This window comes from Anomaloglossus baeobatrachus, chromosome 4 (genome assembly GCF_048569485.1).
Source record: "Anomaloglossus baeobatrachus isolate aAnoBae1 chromosome 4, aAnoBae1.hap1, whole genome shotgun sequence".
NCBI lineage: Eukaryota > Metazoa > Chordata > Amphibia > Anura > Aromobatidae > Anomaloglossus > Anomaloglossus baeobatrachus.
Window position 1 is genome coordinate 452131034 of NC_134356.1, and position 16405 is coordinate 452147438.

Here is a 16405-nt window from a genome sequence, read left to right on the forward strand (position 1 = left end):
TACTCCATAGTAGTGTTCCACATCACTATACTCCGCAGCACAGTGGTCGACAGTACAATGCTCCACAGTACAGTGCTTCACAGCGCAATGCTCCACAGCACAATACCCCCTCCCCCCCAGCACAGTGATCCTCAGCACACATTCTACAGCAGAGACGTTTGGGGTCCTGGGTTGTCATACAGCGGATCCCATTAACTTAGTAGTACAATAAAGTCATAAATGATGTGGAAAACTGAGAAGCAATGTGCCCCTCATCTATTCTTAAAGTTGTACAGTACATGTATACAGTAATTATACAATTTTAGAATGACAGTGGGATAGTGTATTATGGCTGTCTAGAGAAATAATGAGCAAAAAAGAAATACATAAAAGTATAGTGTAGTATATTGTATAGTAAAATATTATGGTATGAAATATACTAGGAAAGCAAAGTATAATAATATATTATAATAGCAGTAGAATATTAATAGTAGTAGAATAAAAAGTATGCTGTATTACATAACACTATATCGTATAGTAGTATATGTAGGGTAATATAATATCATTACTACAGCAGTGTAATAAAATATGGTATAATACTTTTCATAGTATAACTATATAAAATATGGTATATGAGACGATCATTGCAACGGATTGGAGCAACAATGTGTAGCATAATCTTAACATGTTGCAGATATCATTCAGGCAGGATCTATCTATCTATCTATCTATCTATGTATCTATCTATCTATGTATCTATCTATCTATCTATCTATCTATCTATCTATCTATCCATCTATCTATCCCTCTATCTATCTATCCCTCTCTCTATCTATCTATCTATCTATCTATCTATCTATCTATCTATCTATCTATCTATCTATCTATCCATCTATCTATCCCTCTATCTATCTATCCCTCTATCTATCTACCTATCTATCTATCTATCTATCTATCTACTGTAGCTATATATCATCAATTGTAAAATCTTTATTAGTTCCTGGAGCTGTACAGGGGTATATATTCGTTTTAAAAGGGAAGCTTTTGTGCCATTGACCTATTCATTATCACACAATGCCTGTTCTGCTGTATAGCAATTTATTGCCGTTAATTTGGTGAATTGCTCTGTAAACAAAACTGAACAATTAATTAAAAATCTCTTAATTCGTTTTGAAATTAATTAATAAAGGAATAAGTCAAGGGGAGAACATACTAATTAATATCATGAAATACTTACTAAATGTGGTCATTATAATTACTGGATAAGGGAGGTAACAGAAAGCTATTGTTTGTTGTATAGGTGATTAAAATGCAATAAACAGAATTTGGTGGGGGAAACAGTTCGGGCAGGTGATTTGTTCAGTTATTTTATTATAAAATATTGGTGGAAAAAGAAAATGCTAGTAATATAATAAATGAAGCAGAAAGCACAATGTCCCGACATTTCATATTGCAGGGAGACGCAGGGGGCATTGAACTTCATAGGAGATAGTTTCCTTATATACAATTATATATTTTATCAGTGTATAGCACAATACACAATACTATATGAGGAATGATGAGGATGAAAATATCACCTTTTTTGTTTGACTTCCATGTCATATTTCTAATGCCCATACCATGAAATCTGCTATACCACCCGACTTTAGGTAATAGAGGTGAGCATGTAGAGATGGACTGATATCTTAGTAGGAAATTGTGCTATTTTTAGGGATTAAAGTGCTGAAAATGGTTTTATTACAGATAAGCTACTGATCAATTGTTCAGCACTTTATTTTCTTATGCATTCCTATTTACAAAGTCCCCTGACCATGAGTGTAGCAATATGCATGAAGATTACATACCTACCTATAGCCAAAAGTGTTTAGTTTTATATATATATATATATATATATATATATATATATGTATATATATATATATATATATATATAGTACAGTGTGTGTGTCTGTGTGTCTGTGTATATATATATTTATATATATATATATATATATATATATATATAAATACACACACTGTATATATATATATATATATATATTTTATTTTTAATTTTTTAATTAGAAATGATAGGATTAAGGGTGTCTATGGGGAATATGTTTTATTCTGTGAATGAAGACATCTCCTCCTTACCAAAGTACAATATCCAAAACGAACTGTCTACTGATATTACTGCAATTAATGGTCAGCATTGCTTCATTCTTCACTTGTGAGGAAGACCCCTCTGCCTATATCATTATATTGTGTAGGTATTGATTACACACATTGTGTACAGGATGAGAGGGACCTGGATGATGTTCTCTGAGCATTAATGTAATCTGGAGCTGCTCATGAATACAATGATGAGAGTAGTTGTTTCACAGGGAATGGGATCCATTGTAAGGTCCAGTGATTGCTTAGATCAGCTCATGTCCTTATGAAGTGGCGTGTAATGAAGACTAATCAGCATGAGTGTGGCAGATGCGTGCAGTGTGCTGCTAATCTGCCGGAGCAGCACGATGTAATAATCATACAGTACGCCTAGCCTGTAATGAATACTGGGAGCAGTAATTAAGTGTGTGCTCAGGATGTCGGGCGCTGGCAGCCTGCGCTCCTTATCTGCCCATTAGATCTGCTCTGGGAATACTTGGCTCCACGCTCTTCACGCAACCCTCTGCGCTGGTGCCAGGAATTTGGGTGAGTGCAGGCAGCTCTCCTGCACTGTGGTCACGTGAGCTGGAGCCCTGGCCAATCAGGAGTCAGGGAGGAGTATATAAAGAGTGCAGGCAAGTCACACACTATGGTACTCCAGTGGGTACTCTCCAGCCCTGATTCTAATCACAGCAGCTTCATCCCTCTGCGAGCAGCATACGCAAGGTATGTACTGGGTCCTGCGGTTCTGCACATTGTCCTGTTTCTGTGCACTGTACATTCTAGAGTCTGTGTCTTGGGTTGTTCTGCTGTATGTCACAAGCAGGATCCTATCTATACAGTGCCTGCAATGGAATATATACCTGTCTAATGCATGGCAATGCCTAGGACTTTAAGAAGGCAATGTCTGAATGAATTGTTGTTTATTGCAATTGGCTTCACTTTTTACAAAAGATTATTCTATTGATGCCACCATGGGACATTGGTGGAAAGTGATTCAGTGCTGGCAAATACAACATATTGTACTTATCAGTTCATAATTCCACCAAGTACCTAATAATGCAAGAAAACCCTATAACCTGAGTGCTGGCATGGAATAACTGAAGCTGAGATAGAAACATATAGAGAGATTACTGGCAAGGATCTCATCATTCTGGTCAATGGTGATTTTTGAAATTTCTACAACTATGCAAAGTAGTGTGTCCAATGTTATGCAGTGTAACTTGCTTGCAATGCTACAGTCTTCTTGGTACAGTTACCATATATATATATATATATATATATATATATATATATAATATATATATATATAGTTGTACATGCTGGTCTTATCCTACCACTAAGCATTGTACTCTGCTCAAATATGCAGTGATATTCACTGTATATAGAAATAAATAAGTGACCTTCATTTTATTAAATAAATGAATTAAATAATTTTATATATATATATATATATATATATATATATATATATATATATATATATAATAAAAATCACTGCTAACAATAATTTCTGCACCCATTTCACCATTTGGGTGTATGGCTCGGATCCTATTTTTACATAGCTACAGCCTTTTTTTTATGTAGCATATTTGTCATCTGTATTTATTCCATTTTTTTCATACATTGAAATATGGTACTAATGGAAACAAATAGGGTTATTGGCATTGACTAATTCTTTTAATGCACATTTTGAAACATCTAGTACATGCTATTGTGATCAATCTTACAAATAGAATATGCCCCTTAAAGTCTGTGGAAAGTGCTTAAGATACAGATGTATCAGTATTCCATCAGTATTTGATCTATTTTTACATTCATTGTTATTTTTTTTTCTCTTGCGCAAGCACAATTTTTTTGGGAGGCGCAAAAGAAAAAATACAATGAAAGTAAATCTTGCTACAAAAGCTGCTGAAATACTAAAGGAGTACTGATGCATCTTATTTAAATACTATGGATCTGTTTTATAGATGTATGACAATTCGCTCATTTGAGAATAGCTTATGGCTGGAACTTAAATGCAGATGTTGGTTTTTATGCTAAAGTCAGGAGCAGATTCTAATGGGATAAGAAATGTGAAGGCATCATATGATATATAAAAAAAGTAAATTCTAATATTACAAACTTTTTGATAAAAGACAAAGACACACATTGCTCCCGTTCTTCCTGAAGGTTATGTATGTGATCAATCGTAAAAAAAAACTTGACTACATCAAGGACATTTTTATATAGCCATCAAAGTGTTGACAAGCTAATAAAGCTATGAGGCTTGGAATAGGTTTTATGCTTCATAAGATTTCCCTGTAATTCTAGTCTTTGATGAGGCTACGATTGGTGGCTTTCCTAATGCCCTATTGCAATTAAAGTAACGTTTAAAGCATTCATTATCCAGAGCCTCAAACAGGCCACTTTATTCAATTACAAAGAAAAAGAACAATACAATACTCAGATGTGAAAACTACTAGCATCTGTCTTAATGACCAAGATGTCATTGAAATAGTCCACATGGATCCAAATAATGCATGCCTTTGAAATTATGTTGTCAACTTGATTTGATCACAAACCTGAGGCTATTAGTACTGAAACATGGAGCTATGTCATAATCAAAATCATTGACTTGACTGATGATTTCAAACTGTTTAATACTACTATAGAATATATAGAAAACATGATGATATTGTCTCTCATGATGTCTAACCATCCATCTTATTCTTGGTCTTTTCCATTTTTTTAGACAAAATGCTAAATTTGATCAACTCCTTTGGTGGGATATCTGCCACAGAGGCCCTCATTGCCTCTGTGATCTTCTCCATTCTCTTCCTGCTTATTAAGACCTACAGGAAGACTGTCCCTAAAGGAACAATGCCAGTGCCAGGGCCAATACCTTTGCCACTAATAGGAAATTTGCTTTCAATAGGCAAGAATCCACACCTTAGCCTAACCAAAATGAGTGAGTTCTATGGAGATGTGCTTCAGATCCAGATAGGCACAAAGCCTGTTTTGGTGCTTAGTGGACTGGAAACACTCCATCAGGCCCTGTTGAAGCAAGGTGATGTGTTTTCTGCACGTCCAGACCTTTTTACGTTTCGTCTAGTTGGTGATGGTCAGAGTTTGACATTCAGTCATGATTCTGGTGAAGTATGGAAAGCACGTCGCAGACTGGCACACAATGCCCTCAAGACCTTTTCCATCTCTCCCTCATTGGCATCTTCAGACACAACTCTAGTGGAAGACCATATATCAAAAGAAGCTGAGTATTTAGTGAGGAAATTTCAGCAGCTGATTGAAGAAAACGGTTATTTTGACCATTATAGGTATGTGGTTGTTTCTGTGGCTAATGTCATCTGTGCAATGTGCTTTGGAAAACGATACAGTCATGATGACCAAGAGTTTGTCGAAATAGTCAATTTGACTGATGAGTTTGGAGCAGCTGCTGCATCCGGAAATCCAGCTGATTTCATCCCTATTCTTCAATATCTACCAAGTCGCACAATGAAGAACTTTGTGGATATCAATAAGAAGTTTGCATCCTTCACACAGAAAATTGTTCATGAACACTACAGAACAATAGACACTGTAAGTACTTGTCGGTACCTTTAATATAGAAAAAATAAAAAAAATTTTATTTAGTATTTACTTACTTGTGTCTGCACAAATTACCTCAATTACCTATTGAATTGCTTTTGTTAAATAGATACATGTATTTTGTGCAAAATAAAAAAAAAAAGCCTTCTTAAAGAAATACGTGGTTCTTTATTTTAGAACGCCATTCGGGATATTACTGACTCCCTTATCCAGCATTCTCAAGACAAGAAATTAAATGAAAACTCCAATGTGCCATTATCAGAAAAGAAAATTGTCAACATTGTAAATGACCTTTTTGGAGCAGGTGAGTGTAAAGTCAAAATGTCATAAACTTTTCCCGGAAATGATTAATACATAAGTAGTAGGATTCCACTGATACTGGGATTTATACATCACCTATTTTATGCTCATCAATGATTAAAAAACTTGTGTTTTGCAAATTATTAACATATTAATAGATACCATAGTCTAAGCAGTGGTCTTATTTTCCTGGAATTCTTACACTTTGATATTGATAATGATGGCGTGATTATAGTACGTATTGGTAAATATAGTGAATTAATGAACAGTCCACTCAGCAATCTGTCCCTATATATCTTAATCATTCTAATTGCTAATTTACTCACACAAGATCACTTTTTATGTTTTATAGGGTTTGATACCATTACAACTGCTTTGTCATGGAGTCTTATGTATCTGGTGGCCAACCCTGAAATACAAGAAAAGATCCAGAAAGAACTTGGTGAGTTATTCTCCCCAGAATAACTTGTGTAAATCACAAAATCTAAAGTGATAGTTCCTGGTGACATTTCATGGATCCGATTAGATTAGGCCAGCATAAAGGAGGAGTGGAAGGATCGCTTTTCAACAATTTCAATCACGATTCTATGTTTGAATCTATTTATAAATACTTGTCGGATATTGTTTGCTAGGCGTGAGTTACAATTGCATCGGTCATCGTTTAAACAATTATCTGCTTGTGTAAACTAACCCTTAGTAGAATAAGGAATCTGTATGCAATTTCTTCTAATTAAGATATTCTTTATTCTTATTGTGTATCAGATAGGGTCATTGGTAGAGACAGAAGGCCAAAGTTATCAGACAGAGCTCATCTGCCTTACACAGACGCCTTCATCTTAGAGATGTTCCGCCATTCATCTTTCCTTCCCTTCACAATCCCACGCTGGTAAGTAGTGATATCAAACTAGCTTTAAAAAATAAAACAAAAAACAACTATTATGTTCAGATATGCTGCATTACAATGATATTTAGCACATATCTGCTCAATGTAAATTCACAAAACATATTTTTTTATGAGAGATATGTAAAAGTGTGGGCATTCCTGGTCAAAATTACTGTTATTGTGAACAGTTAAGCAAATTGAAGATGAAATTATTTCTAAAAGGTATGAAGTTAAAGATGACACATTTCCTTTGTATTTTAGGAAAAAAAATATATATATATTTTCACCTTTTATATTTCAAAAATTACAAAAAGGAAAATGGGCAGATGTAAAAATTTGGACACCCTTGGAAATTTGTGTGTTCAGATAACTTTGGCCAAGGTTTCAGACCATACTTAGCCTGTTAGATTTATGGCTTGTTCACTATCATTGTTAGGAAAGGCCAGGGGATGCCAATTTCACAACTTTATAGAATCCAAGCTCTAACATTGTACCACAAAAACAGCAGCTATGGGTTTTTCTAAGCAGCTGCCTAGCACTCTGAAAATGGTGGGGGCCCATGAAGCAGTAGAAGGCTATAAGAAGATAGCAAAGCATCTTCAAGTTGCCCTTTCCTCAGTTCAAAATTAATGTAATTAAGAATTGGGAGTTAACAGGAACAGTGGAGGTCAAAATAAGATCTGGAAGACCAAGCAGAATTTCTGTGAGAGCTGCCTGTAGGATTGCTAGACAGGCAAATCAGAACCCCCCGCTTAACTGCAAAAGACCTTCAGGAAGATTTAGCAGACTCTGGAGTTGTGGTACATTGTGTTATTCTTCAGAGACACCTGCACAAATATTGCCTTCATAGAAGAGTCATCAGAAGAAAACCTCTTAATTCCTCACCATAAAATTTACCATCAGAAGTATGCAAAACAACATCTAAACAAGCCTGAGGACTTTGGAAACATGTTCTGTGCACCAATGAGGTTAAAACAGAACTCATTGACGATGGGTGCCCAAACTTTTACACATCACTATATAGAAATATTAGTATACTTGAACTGTTTTCTAGAAAAAAAATGTTTAATTTTACATGTAGTTTTAAAAATTATGTACAAAATGAATTGGCTTGCCTGATGTACACTAGGTTCCACAGTACTGAAGGAAAATATTTGTCTTTATGTTACAGCACAACTTCTGATACTGTACTCAATGGTTACTTCATCCCTAAGGGCATATGTGTACTGATCAACCAATGGCAAGTGAATCATGACCCGTAAGTATCAAGATAGCGGAAAAATATTATATATACTGATTATGAACATGACCTTTTTTGAGCATGTTTAGTTCAAAATTGCTAACTTAAGACTGATCTATAGATAACAGAAGTGCAGCTGACAACAAGTCAGTGGAAATAAATGATTAGCCCCACAAGATCAATGTTACAAATAAAAGAAAGTAAGCGCACATATGACACTGGAAACTGGTGATCACAATGTCATATTATTTGTGTTAAAGGACTTTTGGCCTTTTTGCATAAGGAGCTATGTTTGGAGTAGAAACTCTATAATCTCAAAACTTTGAGTTTGTACTTGGTTTCTAGTCCAAAACCTCAGCATAGAGACTCCACATGGACATACCCTTAGGATTTTAGGTCAGAGGTGTTCATTGATAAATGTTTGAATGGTGCTAATACGTTTTGGGAGTAGACTTCTAAAGCTTTAAGACTACATCATGTGACTTACTTTTGTTATGTAATTGTCTCTATCATGTTGCTGGAATTATTTAACGTGTTATCATCGTTTTAATTGTTCTTTATTAAATCAATAGTACGCGTGAACATAAGCAACTTTGTGATATAATAATAATATTTATTCACTTATATAGCGCTATTAATTCCACAGTGCTTTACATACATTGGCAACACTGTCCCCATTGGGGCTCACAATCTAAATTCCCTATCAGTATGTTTTTTGGAGTGTGGGAGGAAACCGGAGTACCTGGAGGAAACCCACACAAACACAGGGAGAACATACAAACTCCTTGCAGATGTTGTCCTGAGTGGGACTAGAACCCAGGACCCCAGCGCTGCAAGGCTGCAGTGATAACCACTGAGCCACCGTGCCGCCCGTAATATATCTTATCAGTCAAATTCGCTTCTTTCTCTGCCAGAATTGATCAGTGATTATCAAAATTCTCAATTGTAAAGTAAAAACTGTATTCAATGAAGATTTTCCCATTACTGAGATAGGAGATGGCAGTTGGTGCTGGTGAGATTCTATGTAGATGGAAGAGGATGCAGCTCTGCCTCTAGCTTCTCCCTCTGCCTCTAGCTCCTCCCTCCTCCCGTCATCATAGAATCTCATCAGTAACATCTGCCATCTCCGATCTCAGTAATGGATCAAGACTTCACCAAATACAGATTTTATCTCAGAATTGAGAATTTTGGTAATGACTGATCAATTCTGGCAGAGAAAGAAGTAAATTTGTCTGATAAGATCTATTACAAAATTGCTTATCTTTGATTTATGAAATAAAAATTAAAATGACGGTTACACATAGATACACTAGGTATTTAGCATGCACATAGAAATATATCACATGACAGTATTATTATTTATTATTATAGCGCCATTTATTCCATGGCGCTTTACAAGTGAAAGAGGGTATACGTACAACAATCATTAACAGTACAAGACAGACTGGTATAGGAGGAGAGAGGACCCTGCCCGCGAGGGCTCACAGTCTACAGGGAATGGGTGATGGTACAATAGGTGAGGACAGAGCTGGTTGTGCAGTGGTCTACTAGACTGAGGGCTATTGTGGGTTTTAGGCTTGTTGGAAGAGGTGGGTCTTGAGGTTCCTCTTGAAGTATAAGATGTTTCTGTTTTAGAACAAAGAAGGTTAATCTGTTCTGGTTCTGATTGCATTTTTTCGTATGTGTTATAGAGTTCAATTGTTAATAGAATCTGTAATTTTATCCTTCTAGGAAAATATGGAAAGACCCATTCAATTTCTCTCCAGAACGTTTCCTGAATGTGGATGGCTCATCAATAAATAAAACAGAGGCAGAAAAAGTCATGGTTTTTGGTCTGGGTAAGAGAAGATGTCTTGGTGAGGCCATTGGAAGAATGGAGGTGTTCTTATTCCTGACGACCATGCTTCAGCAGATGCAGTTCTCCAAACAAGAAGGAGAGAAACTGGACATGTCGCCACAGTATGGACTGACCATGAAACATAAGCGGTGTCATCTTACCGCCAAACTGCGTTTCCCTTTACTGGCCACTGATTAGTAATTCCATTACTGTCTACCTGGACAGGTTCAGAACTGTATTCACATCAATATCCTGAAATATGAACATTTTTCACTTACTGCATGAGCAAAACCTGTAAGCTATAGTCTCTGGACAACGCGTGAAGATACAATGTTGTGGTGATGCACAGTACATTGTGTGTGACCTTACAGAACTGAACAGAATCTTCCTTATAGTACAGATAGGGAAAATCTTCTTCAAAGCTTATGCTAATCATCATATATGAAGGAACGTACATTTGAACAAGCTATTTTTTTCTAAGCTATATTATGTGCAAGGTATTCTTGCAAAGATGTGTATCATATTAACCAAATATTGCACAGTAATCTTTAGTATTGTAAAACATTCCTAAGGAACCAAGAAGATTAATAATTAATCAGTTATATAATTGGTATCTTTATATATCTACCTAACACTAGCCTTCCTTTTACTGCTGGCCCTATAGAAGGCACAGGGACAGCTCACCATTATTTACTGGACTATCTGGTGTGCGTTTAATTCTTTATGAGACAAACTATATACATGGAGATGCATTAACTTAAGTCATTCGTTTTAGAGCTTCTTACTGCTGAGGATCCTTCAAAAAGTAGAACAACTTGCTTGTAAAGGGAGAATGCTTATTAACCATTGTATATGAAAGTAATGCCAAATCTTGCCATACATGCTTGAGACATAAATTAATCTGTGTCTGGACTTGTATATTCACAATTCCAATTTAGCTAATGTTATATGTGTCTTAGTAGAAAAGGCTAATACAGGTAGAACATAATTGCCACTTTTAGTTGGTTGTTTGTTTTGTCCGTTCATAAAATATTAAGATATAAGCTACATGTGAATGATATATTATTGTAATGATACCTTGAAATACTTTGTGAATGTCTGTATACTTTTATGATCTCTGTGAGATAATTAAACAGGGTTATTACAGGGTCTCCCAGGGTTTCAGGTATCTTGCTTGGCGACAGGTGCGGAACCTGTATAGGGACTGGCTAGAAGTGCAGGGTGCAGCTGCAGGTGAGTGCAGGAGGTGTCCCATCATCCCTCTCCCTTGCACCAGGGCCCACCCTTGTTTAAGTGTCCCAGTGTACCCCTTGTTTGTTGTGGTGAAATTCCAGTTTGTTGTGTGTATTGTATTGAACCCTAAAAATGCAATTTCCTGAACAGAAAAAAGTACATTTCTCAACTTTAGCAAACAAAGAATTCTCCCTCGATCTTTGTAACACTACCAGTATGTGCTCCTGGTGAGAATCCAAATGAGGTGAAAAACTTAGAGTGTTGTCAAGGTAACCCACAATAAATTGCCAAATACAATTAAAAAAGATATCTTTCATAAAGTTTTGAAGAACTGCTGGTGCATTGGTTAGCCAAAATGGCATGACCGAATTTTCGAATAAACCTTCAGACGTAGGAAATGTGTTCCACTCATCACCCTTCTTGATGAGTATCGAATTTTATACCCCTCTAAGGTCTAGCTTAGAAAACCAATTAGCCACCGTAAGCCTATTATAAAGGTCGGGGATGAGTGGAAGTGGGTATGTATAACTTAACAGTGATTTTGTTCAGTTCTCAAGAAATCAAGGCAAAGACAGAGGCCACCATCTTTTTTTTTCATAAAGAAAATTCCAGCAGCTATAGGAGGAGGAAGGACAAATATGACCATTTTGTAAACTTTCGTTCACATAATTTTTCATGGCGCTGTGTTCCGGTCCAGACAAATTATAAAGACAATCTTTAGGTAATCTGGCATTAGGGATAAGATTAATTGCATGATCATAGGGACGATGGGGACGTAGTATCTTCGCCTTTGTTTCCGAGAATATGTATCCAAAGTCTTTCAGGTACCCCAGATGACCTTCAAGGCCAGCGGAGAATATTTGTAAAGAACTTAAATACTTTTTACGACAAATTGGGACTCCACTTAACAATCTCCTTCTGACACCAATGAATAGCAGGATTCTGAATATGCAGCCATGGTAGTTGCAATACCACCCCAGCAGATAATCCATATATATAATAGGAAACGGATTCAGAATGAAGGGCTCCTACATAGAGCGTGAACTCCACTGTTATCCGTTTGACAAAGTTCTGAGGTAACGGTATTTGGTCAACAGCAAAAATTTGAATGGGTTTTGCTTATTTACTGAAATGGGCACATCAAGTATAGTGCCAGCTTTCCATCCCCTGCTCTTTCCTCTCCCCCTAGCTAAGGAGGAATACACAGTTACCTCCTTGGCCGCCCGCTTGTTCCTGTGGACTGCACGTGACGCGTGGTTTTATTGCACTCCTGCATATCCATCCTCGTGCTGCTTGGTCCTCTGCTCACCCCCATGGCCACCCACATGTCGCATGGTCCTCTGCTTTGCCGCATGGCAATCCACGTGCGTATTGGTTCCCTGTCTTCCCTTATGGCCATTCTCATGCCGCGTGGTCCTCAGTTTACTCGCATGGCCACCCAAGTGCTGTGTGGTCTTTTGCGCCCCTGCACTGCCACCCACGTTTAGAGCAGTCCCTGGCTTGCTCCCCCTCCCCCCCACGGATGTCTAAGTGTGTATCTGCCTAGGTGCTGCGCATGCTGTGAGGGGTTTCCTGGCCTCCAGCCTAGGGCATGCACATGCACTTCCGGTCCCTTTTAAGGAATATACTGCTCTTTCAGAGGGGCAGGTGGTTACAGCCAATGCAAGATGAGCCAGTCCTATAGTAAGTAATTCCACAAAAATTACTCCTTCTGAGTACCAAAATTACACCTACAAGAGCAAATCTTCTATTTTGTGAACTTTAGTACCATTATTGGAAGCTATTGTTAAAGCTATTGTAGCAGTAAAGGGGGGCTTTACATGCAACGATATCTCTAACGATATGTCGTCGGGGGTCACGGAATTCATGACGCACATCCGGCGTCGTTAGCGACGTCGTTGCGTGTGACACCTATGAGTGAGTGTTAAAGATCAAAAATACTCACCTAATCGTTGACACGTCGTTCATTTTCAAAAAATCGTTGCTGGTGCTGGACGAAGGTTGTTCGTCGTTCCTGAGGCAGCACACATCGCTATGTGTGACACTCCGGGAATGACGAACAGCAGCGTTCCTGCGTCCTCCGACAATGAGGTGGGCGTGTCTTTAATGTGACTGGTCTCCGCCCCTCCGCTTTTATTGGTGGGCCGCTGTGTGACGTCGAAGTGACGGCGCACGAACCTCCCCCTTAAAAAAGAGGTTGTTCACCGCCCACAGCGACGTCGCTGGGAAGGTAAGTACGTGTTACGCGTCCTAGCGATATTGTGGGCCACGGGCAGCGATTTGCCCGTGACGCACAAACGACGGGGCGGGTGCTTTTACGAGCAACATTGCTAGCAATGTCGCTGCGTGTAAAGCAGCCTTAAGAGATATGGGGTCATTGCTAGTTGTCAGGTCCCTTAGCGCTGCTGCTGCTGATAATGTGTTGTCTACTGCCGCTGAAACTTGTTTATATTTCAGTGCTGTGCTACCTTGCTGTTCTACTGCTGCCGCTACAATCCACGCGGGCTGGCTTACATGATACCCACCTCTGCAAGTATCCATGCCAATCACAGCTGCTGTACCACCCATTCATCCATCCCTGATGGAATCTCGATACCTGCTGCTGCTGTAACTTACTGCTAGAGACTGTTGCTCCCGTACCCCTGGGGCCAGACGTCGCAGCACCAGTCTTCCCGTGTGACACCCAGACTCATACCTGCAGTGTAACACCCTAACTATTAGGAGCTCTGGAGAAGACCAGGCGCAGGTTCGTAGTCAAGCCCTTCTGGGTTTTTTTTGTGCTGTGGCCCAGTGGGTTCACTAACATCTCTGCTCACCCAGCGAGCATAACAGGTAAGGATAGCCACTCAGAGATGCAGAGCAGACGATAGGATTGCAAGTGAGCCAAGACTCACTTTGGCACAGCTGAACTTGATAGGTACTCCTGTAAAATTCTAAAAGTTCATGCCCATTGCTTGACAAATGTATACATCAAGAAGGCATTACTAGCTAGTCCTACAGCACAAGGAGGAACACAGACTTCCCAGACTAGTTTGAGAAGCAAGAGGGCAAATTACAGAGATGGACAACGAAGCAGTTCAAAGTAAGGCACCAGGATATATTACTCCATTGCTCCCAGCATAAACTGACAGCTAGATCAACATTGCATTAGTACAGTACTGTCAGTCAGTTCTGGGACGTGGTTACAGCCACTGCTCACTACACACTCAGTGGTAACTTATTCTGCACCAACTGCTCCCCTATGACTGAAAGCCTAAGGCTGCCGGGAGGAACACTGTTTATTTCCTCTTGGCAGCAGGGCTCACAGTGTGGTGGCTGCATAGCTTCAGAATGCTATTGACTTGCACATTAACCCCATATCTGCAGGTTAATAGTGATTTTTATGTAGTTCCCCTGAATCCATCAGGGAGCTACAAGGTACTGCATCCCCACCAGGATGCAGGGCCTACCATCAGCTACCCAGAAGACCAGTGCCGGTAATAACAAAAACATTCCCGTTAATCCCTGTTTTTCCCCAAATTCCCCATAGACTGGTACCAGGCTAGGGTTGGACCAATGGATGGCCACTTAGAGGTGGAGCCGATCCAGTCCACTAGACGACCAGGTGTGAAGGGCAGACAGTGGACAGTCAGTCAGTCTGCAGGAGTCGGTGAGAGAGAGAGAGGAAGTGAGCGGACACACTGACAGGAGTGTGACAGTGCAGTGACCTGAGGGCCCAGGCGGTTTGGTTGCTGGTTGAGTACGGTGGAGTACTCCCGGATCCACAGCACCGACGGAGTACAGAATCTTAAGGGTGCTTTTTTACACACTGCGACATCGCTAGCGATAGCTAGCGATGTCATACGCTATAGCACCCGCCCACGTCGCTGTTTCGTTATGGGGGTGATCGCTGCCGTAGAGAACAATGTCATGGGTCCATTCCCAATTATCGTTGCAGCTCCAGGTACGATGTTGTTCGTTGTTCCTGCGGCAGCATACATCGCTATGTGTGACACCGCAGGAACGAGGAACCTCACCTTACCTGCGTCCGCCGGCAATGAGGAAGGAAGGAGGTTCCCGCTCATCTCCGCCCCTCCGCTTCTATGGGCCGGTCGCTTAGTGACGTTACTGTGACGTCGCGATGACGCCGAACACACCTCCCCCTTGAGGGAGGGATTGTTCGGCAGTCACAGCGACGTCGCTGAACAGGTATGTGCGTGTGACGCTGCCGTAGCAATAATGTTCGCTACGGCAGCGATCACCACATATCGGCCGTACGACGGGGGCGGGTGCTATCGCGCTCGACATCGCCAGCAAATTCTAGCGATGTCGCAGCGTGTAAATCGGTCCTAAGGGGACCTACGGTCAGCACCAGCCTTCCTCGGGTGACCAGTTTCCACCTTGCCGTGAGTAAAGGAACCAGTTACAGTGCAACCCCTTGTGTGGCCTACCTTATTTCAGCACCTATCTGCATAACCTATCCTCTGGGGCCTGGCCCTGCTTGCGGAGGGCCTAACATCCAGGCTGCCACTAACACCAGCCCCAGTAGTGAGAACTGTGCAGCGGTGGCTCCATCCACATAGCCGCAACCCGCATGTGGCGTCACGTGATAAACTTTCATTTAATTCCCCTGTAAATAAACCCCTTTTAAAAAGCACCCAGGGCACGGAACCGGGCAACAGCCACCAAGTGACATTCCCCAGTTATACACCGCCCGGCACCGAGTACCCCATAACCCTGGGCGACACATTTACATGACAAGTTCCCTTTAATAGCTGACAGATGGTGCGGAAATGGTGCTGGAAGGGTTAAAGTATAAATCTGAAAAGATCATGGCATTGTCCAATGGATGGGCATTGCATAGCTATTCTCTGCCAAAGCAAAAAATAATCTAGCCTGTAATTGGCATTGGTTATGATTTTAGGCTTAAACGTGGCTTAAAGGGGTTTTCCCATTTTCCCATGAACAAAGTTCATTTTAAAGTTTATTGTAATCAATAAATCTTAGAATAATAATAATTTCCACAATTGGACGTACAGTATATAAAAAATGTTCCTGTGCAGAGATAATCTTATATATGTGCCCTGTTATGTACTGTGTAATGGCCGTGTCTAACCTTACAGGGTGCTGTTCCCCATCGCCATCAGCAGCCCAGTGGCACGACCACAGGGTGCCAATGTGTTGGCATGGCGGCGCAGGGTCAGCTGATGACCCCTGTTGCTGTTGTGACGCCCTGGCA

At 39.9% G+C, this 16405-nt stretch overlaps 1 protein-coding gene across 1 annotated transcript; it reads left to right on the top strand.

The window, feature by feature from the left end:
- The first annotated feature begins 2774 nt into the window (after positions 1-2774).
- CYP1A1 (cytochrome P450 family 1 subfamily A member 1) lies at positions 2775-11229 on the top strand. The gene is made up of 7 exons (XM_075342680.1): positions 2775-2835; positions 4844-5685; positions 5872-5998; positions 6347-6436; positions 6757-6880; positions 8049-8135; positions 9849-11229. The coding sequence occupies exons 2-7, from the start codon at positions 4849-4851 to the stop codon at positions 10150-10152; spliced, it is 1569 nt and encodes a 522-aa protein (XP_075198795.1). The 5' UTR covers positions 2775-2835; positions 4844-4848; the 3' UTR covers positions 10153-11229.
- Positions 11230-16405: the final 5176 nt, after the last annotated feature.